Source organism: Neomonachus schauinslandi, chromosome 6 (assembly GCF_002201575.2).
Source record: "Neomonachus schauinslandi chromosome 6, ASM220157v2, whole genome shotgun sequence".
In the NCBI taxonomy this organism is placed as follows: Eukaryota; Metazoa; Chordata; class Mammalia; order Carnivora; family Phocidae; genus Neomonachus; species Neomonachus schauinslandi.
The window spans coordinates 112,600,703-112,610,895 of NC_058408.1; the positions used below are offsets into that span (position 1 = coordinate 112,600,703).

The following is a 10,193-nucleotide window of genomic DNA, read 5'->3' on the forward strand; positions in this document are numbered from 1 at the left end:
ATAAATAAATAAAATCTTAAAACACATACAACAAAAACAAATTGCTATTATTAATTGACTAAAAGCATTACAATTTCTATAATTTGTGTCTGAGGCTTGAAAAGTCCTCAGTACCTCCCCCAAATCTGATGGACATTTAGGTTGCTTCCGCTTCTTGGCTATTGTGAATACTGCTGCTATGAACATGTCTAAAAGACCCTGTTTGCAGTTCTTTGGGGGTATATGCCCAGAGGTAGGGTTGCTGGGTCATATGGTATTTCTATTTTTGAGGTTTCCACTATTCCCATGATGGCACTGCACCATTTTACAATCCCACCAGCAGGGCACAGGGTTCCAATTTCACTACATCTTTGCCTACACTTGCTATTTTGCTGGGTTTTTGATAGCAGCCCACCTAATGAGGGTGAAGTGGTATCTCATTGTCGTACCTTGTCATCATTTTTATCAATAACTTGGAAGAAGACACAGAAGGGAGAATGTCAGAATGCTAGGCTCTAGACTCCAAAAGATTTCATCAGCTGCAATCACGAGCTGACACTTTTACATATGATATCTTGCACATAAGTAAGAGAGCTAGGAGGGCCTGCCCCTGAGCAGTGCCCAGACCTGAAGGGGCATCATGATCACCTGGGAAACTTTAAAGATATAGAAGATCAATTCCCAGATGTACAGATGCAGAATTTTATCACCCTACCCCCACCCATATGATTCTATATTCAATTAAATTTGAGAATTGAGGTATGATCCAAAGACCAGCAATATCAGAATCACAGAAATGCAGATCTTTGGGCCCCACCCCAGATCTGCTGAATCAGAAACTCTGAGCGGTAGGGCCCAGCAATGTTTAGCGACCCCTTGAGATGATTCTAACGTTTGAGAACCACTGTTCTCAGAAAGCACTAAGCCCTTTTGCAACAGAGAGCACCTGTGATTTGATGGATGGAAATCCTTTTACAATAGCAATAAAATCCATTAACTACAGGGTACGAATTCAACTTGGGGCATAAGAGAGTTAGTCAAAGAAAATTATAAAGACCTAATAGGAGAAGTAAAGTAAGAAATAAATACATGAGGAACTAGATTATATTCGTGGTGGGAAAAGCCCAAGCACAAACTTAATTCCAATTATAGTCTCTCTCTCTCTCTCTCTTTTTTTTTTTTTTTTTGGATAAATGATGAAATATGTGAACTTTTAAAAAAAATGTGTTAGGGTCAAGACCGGTGCTACCAAATTTTAAAACAAAGTGGCAGTTCTCCAGATCATACAGAATTAAGTATAAAACAGAAAAACCAATCGGCAGGCCAGACTAGATGTTCCATTGTAAAAGCTTAATTTAAGGCTGCACAGCAAGAGAAGGAATTACTATTTAGTAAGGTTTTCCAAACGATTTCTTTGTTTGTCCATTCATCCTTCATCCATCAAATGTGTGCCAGTTCCTGTGAAAGACACAGAGCATTAGGAGTGGGTCTCTGCCTTCAGAAACCTCAAGCAGACACATCATCCTGAACACCAGCACATAAATGGATATTCAAGAGATGATTGAATGAATGAATGAATGGAGGGAGGGAGAAGGCAGGGAAGCCCAAGCGAAGCCCTTGGGAAGCCCATCTCATTTCTCTCGGTTGGGGTGGAAGATGAGGACTTTCCAGGAGGAAGGCCTGGCCCACAGCATTGCAGAGATCCTGGTAGAGTTTTCCAAGCCCAGGACCTGGTTCATACACAGGCATGAGGTAGACGAGACAGTCCAGGGCATCTGGAGACTGGGAGTAATGAGAGAGGAGTCAGAAGTGGGGTACAAGGCTTGCCCTCCCATGGAGATGGGGTAGCCTATGGCCCTGCTTCTCACCCACACTAGTTCCTACAGAGCACGGAGTGAACTGTAAACCCACTCTAACTTTGTAAAGGAAGCAGAATGATGTTTTTAGTTCTGGTGAGAAATGAAGTATTCCATCAGAGACAGGCCTCATGGACCGTGACGTATAGAACAGCATTTGCATGACAAATCATAATTAAACACAAAAGGGGAAACCGTAGGTTGGAAAATAGATGCAAGAGATATAACTTATCAAAGCTCAATGTCAAATAGATAACCAGAGACCACGTGAAGTCATGGAAAGAGGATGAACTTTGGAGTCCATTGAGGCAGGCTCCTTACTGCCGGTGCGATAGAACCTCGGCAGCCAGTTTCCTCATCTTTAAAATGGGAATAATATTTCTTCCTACAGCTGCTGTGAAGATTACCCAGGAAACTTAGAAAATCACTAGTATTGGACTGGTGCCAAGTAGGCACTGGAATCACATTTCCTTCCCTCCTTCCACCCTTTATAAAGACATTCACAATAAGAGCCAAGATTTTTGAGCATCTGTGCCAAGTACATTCATGTACATTATCTTATTGAATCTGTACAACAACCCCACGACTTAGGTACTGTAGTTACTCCCATTCTACAGATAAGAAACCAGAGATGCTGAGAAGTTAGGTGACTTGCCCCAAGTAGGAACAATTCCCGAACAGAGCTAGGACTTGAGCTCAGTGCTGGGTTCTTCAGAACCCAAGTCCATAGCCCCCCATGGCACGCTGCTTCTTAGGATGTGGTCTAAGGTGGAGAACAGGCACACTGTCCACAAGGAGACCTGAGCAGAACCATGGAAGGTGTGAGGAGAAGCCAACTGTGGCAGAGCTGTGGAGAGACAAGCACACTTCCAGGGGAATGAAGGCTTTGTAAGAGGCATCAAACTTCTCTGAAAGAATCTGGAAGAGTTCTACCCTGAGTACGTAGAACTGCTTGTCGCTGGGGCCCAGGGAAGACAGCTCCTGAGTTGGAGTTGGGACCCAGCCCACTCAGCTGTGTGTCTCAGCTATATGACTCTGGCGAGCCTTGGCTTCCTCATCCACAAAATAAAATAAAACAGAAAAATAATTACAGTTCAATCTCTGAGGGATTTTTTTGAAGATTAAGTTCATTCATTGATTTATTGATTCACCCCATCCGTTATTCATTCCACACATATGTGTTGGGTATTGACTTGTGTGCCAGGCACTGTGTCGAGGGTGGAAAGAAAACAGTACATACTAATCCACAGATCATGACATTGAGTAAAGAATACCATCTATGCGAGAATGCTTGGTGAACCGTAAAGCATTATACAAACAATACATGGTATTATTATCTCTTTGGTGAGGCAGGGAGGGGGACGAGTCTTAACATAGTAGCTCAAATATTGTTTCTAGTAGTGAAACTTTGTTATCAACACAAATGCCCAATGACAGAAGAATTGCCAAGCAAAGAACATGCTATAGAACTCCTAAAAATGTTAAGGGCTCTCCTTCTTCCAAACTAAACATAGCTATTGGGAAATGTGATTTTTTTTTTCTTTTTTGGGATTGGTCTGTTTGGGCTCTAAAGGGTGACAGAGGCAGAAGAGAAAATCACCCTGTAGAAAGAAAGTTAATGACAGATCTGGAAAATGTTTGTAAATTAAACCAGCACAGAGTGGTAACTAAGCCTGAATCCATACACCACCAGTGCAAATTATTGAAAAGAAAAAAACACAATCATGTAACTGAGCATTTTGTCTGCAAGATGAGAAGTAACCAGTTAGGTCCTACGCACTGCCCCAGCTCAGTGATTTGCGGTGTGGTGTCATTGTTGTGCATTGTGTCAGTGTGTCCAGGATGCTTCTCCCAGCCTGCCTGGATGCCTGGTCCTCACTCTGCCTTTCATTTCAGACTATGTCAATCTGTTCAGCACCAAGTGTCATGGCTGCGATTTCCCCGTGGAGGCTGGGGACAAGTTTATCGAAGCCCTGGGACACACCTGGCATGACACCTGCTTCATCTGCGCAGTATGTTTTTAGCACGGCCGGGGGTTCTGACTTTCTGAGAAGGGGCAAGAGGGACCTAGTGGGCCAGGTGATCAACCCTCTATATCCCTTTCAACACTGGCCCGCTGATATGCTGATCATTTTTATTTATTTATTTTTTAAGATTTTATTTATTTATTTGAGAGAGAGAATGAGAGAGAGAGCACATGAGAGGGGGGAGGGTCAGAGGGAGAAGCAGACTCCCCGCCGAGCAGGGAGCCCGATGCGGGACTCGATCCCGGGACTCCAGGATCATGACCTGAGCCGAAGGCAAGTCGCCCAACCAACTGAGCCACCCAGGCGCCCTATGCTGATCATTTTTAAAAGCTGGCAAGTACTATGATGCTGGATATGTCACAGTCAAGCAAAGTTTATTACTAATAATTACTTCTAAACCAAAGTGGCTTTGTTACTCTCCATTTCATTAAGGAAATGTCAAACCAGCAGCTTGTCTCACCAGGAATGCTCTCAATAGTTGGGAGCAGCGAATGATGCTTCGGTCAGAATAAAGAAGGATGGTTTCCTATGATGATAAGTTGCTTTAGAGATGATGAAGTGATTCGAGGGTTTACCCCCAAATTTTCACCATGAAACACTAGATTGGAGCTTGTTGACTCATTCTATGAAAAGCTGAGATAAGCCTTCTTTTGAGAGAACCTTTAGGAATTGGGGCTGAGTATCATTTTATTTTCCTAAATGGTCTTGCTCCTGATATGTAGTTGCCAGGAGATAAGCCCTAGATGACCTGTTAACCATGAACAGCCAAGTCATTCTTCCCATGAGGTTGGCATTTTCCTTACGAGGACTTTGGGTTGGGGGAGGGGGGTGCGGACACAGCAATGAGCTCACTGACATTAGGACTCTGCCTTACATTAAGGAAATATTCATCCCTGAGAAAGGCCTGTGATGTGAGTCTGCAGTTGACTGAACTTTATTTGGGAAAATTAATGTGCTGCTACTATGTTTGTTTTGGTTTGGTTTTATCAGAGCCGCTCAAGGTAAAGTGTGGCCATGTATCAAATATCCATGCAGTTTAAAATTGAACTATTTTTAGAGGCTTATGATATAGGACAATCCTCATCATAAAGTTTACTGCAATGCACCTCAGTGTCTACACCACATGTACACTCCACCATGCATGAGGTGCACTGTGTTGACTCTGCTGTAACAATGTACCCAAATCCGATGGCTTCAACAACTGAAATGGACTCTCTCATAGTTCTGGAGGCTAGAAGTCCAAATTCAAGATGTCGGCAGGGCCGTGCGCTCTCCCCTAGCTTTTGGTGGTTTCCAGCAGTCTCTGTGTTTCTTGAATCACAGCTGCAGAACTTCAGTCTCGGCTCCATGTCCCATGGCATCCTTCCCTCTGTGTGTCTGTGTCTTTGCATGGCCTTCTCTGCTGGTGTGTCTGTCTCTATATGCTTCTCCTTTTCTTATAAGGACACTGGTCCTACTGGATTAATGGCCCATCTTACTCCAGCATGACCTCATCTTAACTTACATCTTAATTATATCTGCAGAGATCCTGCTTCCAAATAAGGTCACTGGTGTGTCCCAGCGCCGAATAGATTGAAGGTACTGGGAGTAAGGACTTCAGCATATGAATTTGGGGGAAGAAACAACACAATTCAATCTAAACACTCCGATTTTCCAGCTTTTGGAATAGATTTTCTAATTGTCTTTTAGGGTCCTTTAAATACATCAGGTCCTCCCCTCTGAAAATGGACAACAATGTGAATATACTGGCTTTCTGGTTATCCCCTAAAAAGCAATGGCTCAGCAAGGCACATAGGGCCCTCTGACCCTGACATTCAAGTCATGGCTTGTCTGATCCTAAGACACTGCATGCAAGTCTGGTTGCCCAACTTCTAGAAGGATCCAAGAGACTTGGAGAAAGTCCAGGGCAGACTGTGACACAGAAGGCCTGTTCTCTCAGGGCAGGCTGACAAGAGGTCTGTGTCACATGGAGAGGGTACCATGGAAAAGGTGAGCATGGGTCTGTCCCTTGAGCCCACTGAGTTTGGCTGAGAATCACAGTGGCACAAATCCCAGAGAGAGACCAGAAGAAGCAGTAAAGCATAGGGTTGTTCAGGCCAAGATTACAGATAAGTTCTGGCAAGGTGTGAGAGACCCATAGCACTGCAGAAGGATCCATCTAAAGAAGCCAGGCAGATCCTGTCCTTTGGAGAATCAGCGTGGTGAATGAATCATTACATCTTCCTCCTAAGTGGCACTGTGTGGCACTCACTGCCCTGTTAAGGTATAGCGAAGTGAAACATGGTTTTGGTTTTAATTTTTGGAAAGGAATCTTTTGATTGGAAAACTGTGAGGGTTTTTTTTGGGGGGGGGGCAAGGGGAATCCTTTTCCATCACTTTATATTGCTAAATCATCTTTGATGGGCATATATTTTCTTTCTTTCTTTTTTTTAAAGATTTTATTTATTTATTTGACAGAGAGAGACACAGCGAGAGAGGGAACACAAGCAGGGGGAGTGGAAGAGGGAGAAGCAGGCTTCCCGCCGAGCAGGGAGCCCGATGCGGGGCTCGATCCCAGGACCCTGGGATCATGACCTGAGCCGAAGGCAGATGCTTAACGACTGAGCCACCCAGGCGCCCCGAGCATATATTTTCTTATAATTAAAAAATTAATAAGAAAGGAAGATCAGAACTAGCTCTCCCAGCTGATAAGCTGTTTTCCCACCAGTTAGATCTCAGGAGAGCACATAACTTTAGACTAATTCAATTTACCAAATATTGCTTGAGTTTGGGGAACACAAGAGTATCTCTGAACAAAGCTCCACCTTCAAGGAGTTTGGAATCTTGAAAGAAAACAAAGTTGACATATACAAGCAATTAAAGAATAGAACAAGACAGCCTCTCTAAAGTCCTAAGCATATAAAATGAGGACTGAGATGGGGTCCCTGGGTGGCTCGGTTGGTTAAACATCCAGCTCTTGATTTCAGCTCAGGTCATGATCTCAGGGTCATGAGATGGAGCCCCACATTGGGCTCTGTGCTGAGTGTGGAGTCTGCTTAAGATTCTCTCTCCTTCTACCTCTGCCCCACCCCACTCGTGCTCTCTCTCTCAATAAAAAATAATAAGAAATATTAAAAAAAATAAAATGATGGATTAAGCTCCTGTCTGGGGGTTGGGGTGAGGGGTTAAGCACATGGGACCACTGTGATGCCACCTTTCTTTCCAACTGTCTTGGAGTGGTCACATGCTCACTGAGCTAAGCTCATCTCAAGAGGGTGATTTCTCTATCCTCATGCCTTTTGTATGTGGGAACTCTACCTGCTGCCCTCCTCCTCCTCCTTTTTCTTTTTTAGTGGGGGCGGGGGACAGGCAGAGGGAGAGGCAGAGAGAGATTCTTAAGCAGGCTCCACTCCCAGCATGGGCCTTGATCTCACGACCCTGAGATCATGACCTGAGCTGAAATCAAGAGTTGGATGATTAACCGACTGAGCCACCCAGACACCTCTATCTGCACTTCTTCTGATGTCAGTGTCCTGGATGTGGTCCCTACTTCTGCTCCCTGTTTGGTATGTTCAGTGCCCTCTATGACCCGGGGGCTCATCCCAGCCTATGTGACTTCCCAGCTGACTCTGACACATTGGCATACTGCCCACCCAGGGCCAGCCTACACACTGGTAGTCCAACAAACTTGGAGGGCTACCTCAATACAAGTCCCACAAGCCCAGAACAATTTCAAGTAAGCACAGCCCCCCTCTGTGGTGGGGTATGGGGAAGATGAGCTAGATCTAGGGTCTTGCAGACCTGGACACCGAGTCCCAGCTCTACAACTTGCTAGGTCTGTGACTTAAGTGGGACGCTTGGCTCTATGAACCATAGTTGTTCCCTTGTGAAATGGGGAAAAGTCATACCTTCCCATAAGTTTTTGTGAGAATTAAATGAGATCGTGTATGTAGAGTGGCCTCCTGCTTGACCCACAGTAGCCTCAACATACATTACTTAGCTTTCTTCTTTCTGTGATGTCTCCATCTTCAAACTGCACTCATATTATGTCATCATGGGGATATATAATTTTGCCTCTTTTTCTTTCATATACTGTCTCCCTGCATATGCTTTTCCATATTTGACTGATCTTTTTCCTGGTGGCATTCCATTGGAAAATGTACTGTAAGAATCTTAGTCATCTCCCCATAGAGAGACATTTTAGTGGTTTTCAGTTTTCACTTGAGCACACGTTGTTCCGTGCAATCATTTCTGCAAGATAAACTCCTCCTGAGTGGTACTGGGCAGACACATCTTTACAGCCCCTCTTCAGTGTTGCCACATCCCCTACAGAAGACTGAGCTGATTCACCGAGTGGTGTCCCTAGCAGTGCACAAGTAGGCCTGATTCCCTTTTGGCATTGTTAACTGTTGATTGATACCTTTTTTTTTTTTTTTTGCTTTTTGGCTACAGTTTTCTAAGGTTAAAGGTAACAAGCGATTGAGGGTTTTTGTTTTTTGTTTTTTGTTTTTGTTAGATTAATAGATACTTAGGGGTCTCTCACGGAGGTTTTAATTTATTTTTCCTTTACTTATTAGTGAGGATAATCTTTTCTGATGTGTTTGTTAGTTTCCTAATGGTATTTTCTTGGATGTTAATCGCCCCCGTGGATGTTGACTCACGATTTTGTACTGGTGTCTTGTAAACTTTGGACAGCATCCATCGATCATCTTCATCTTGTATATTTTTTTGTATTCCATTTCATTAATTTGAGTTTAGTTCTGTGTTCCTCTTTGGAAGTCTTAAACGTTATGTAGTTTGATTGTCTACTCTGCTTACGTCATTAGGAATTTGTAGTGGGGAGAGGTAGGCCCACCTCACACCTGTCTGTCCTCTGTCCCAGGTCTGCCATGTGAATCTGGAGGGGCAGCCATTCTACTCCAAGAAGGACAAACCCCTGTGCAAGAAGCACGCACACGCCATCAACGTTTAGGGAGCCCAGAGCGTCTGATGCGGACAGGCCGGGAGCTGCTCCTGCCGCTGACAATAAAGGATTCAAGGAGGCTGACGTTTCTTTTTGGGGGAAAGGGGGAACACAGGAAGCTACTGAGCCCTTTTGAAGTATAATTTTAGTCCTTCCTTCTGCACACAGATCGTGTATTTGCATAGTTCAGACTAGAAGCCAAATGAAGATTCCTCAACCAAGCTAGTAATTAATCCAAGGCTGGAGTGGTAATTCAGATGTTCAGGACAGAATTCCAAGAACTCCAGAGTGGAAAACAAAAAAGTCATTTTCTCGAAGCGATACCCTTCCCTGAGGTCACCAGAGCAGGGACAGAGCTCAGAGTGGTCATGGAGAATCTGGAGCGTGCGTTGGAGTTCTCTAGAGCTCCTCTGGCAAACAGAACGAAGTACTAAACAGTACTCGTTGTGGGGTATTTTTAGAGCCATAGCTGAGGGCTTGTTAGCTGAGACCGATTGGGCTTTCCTCACCAAAAAAGGAAGTGTTATTCCATTACTAGTGTCTCGGAGCTACCTCTGGGCATCAGACTTCAGACTTGAACAGAGTTGAGCGTTCTGAGGGAGTCCAGGCATCTAGGAGGTGTCTTCTAGGAGCTGTGGGGCAGTTGACAGGGCTTTAGGAAGGGCTCTGGCTCATGCTGCAGACATCTCTGGCTCACGTCTAAGACATCCTATGTCCCCAGAAGGTTTAGCTCCTTTTTGAATTGTGATGGGAAAGTGGAATTGGGTTTTTCCAGTTTTGCTTTGCTGTGTGTGAGAGGAGATTTTAAAGCGACTCTGGGTTGCATCTAGCCTTTGTTTTGCTTATGAAGTTCGTGAGCGTGAATGTCCCGGTCTTGTGCATGTATTTCTCTCCCAGTCCTGTGACTGCTCACTTATGAAGTCTTCCTCAGTGCCCCTTCCCCCAACAGGCATAATGACCTGTGGACAAGAAGAGAGAGACGGTGTCTGAAACAGGATGGCAGAATAGGCCGAGAACATGCCCAAACTCTGCATGGAGAGAGGAGCCTTACCTTCTGCCAGCCTCAGTAAAAATGCCAGTGTTGGCTGCACCTCCCACCTCAGACCTGCACCATCCTTCTCAAGTGTTCCTTTCAGTGCCACACACTGAGTACGTGCAGGGACGTCGACCGTTGGGAGAAGAAGAGGGACTGATAATGTACTCATTTGCCATTTGGGCCCATAGTTTGAAAATGTATGAGCCAAGTTGATCTAGAACTTATTTAAGTATTTATTGAAATAGACTTGGGTCTTCAAACTTCTTTAAAACATTAGTGATAGTTTGGGCTAAGTAAGCATTTTAAAGCTGTTTGGTGACGAAGAGAGCAGCTTAGTTTCTGAGGCTGGAAAT

General features: G+C 44.4%; 1 protein-coding gene across 1 annotated transcript in view; it reads left to right on the forward strand.

Moving 5' to 3' along the window:
* Positions 1-8,813, forward strand: part of LDB3 (LIM domain binding 3) — a 58,342-nt gene extending 49,529 nt beyond the window's left edge. Inside the window, exons 14-15 of the mRNA XM_044916515.1 lie at positions 3,732-3,847; positions 8,724-8,813. Of these exons, the coding sequence (XP_044772450.1) occupies positions 3,732-3,847; positions 8,724-8,813 (206 nt within the window). The remainder of the gene's footprint in view (positions 1-3,731; positions 3,848-8,723) is intronic.
* The last annotated feature ends 1,380 nt before the right edge of the window (positions 8,814-10,193 follow it).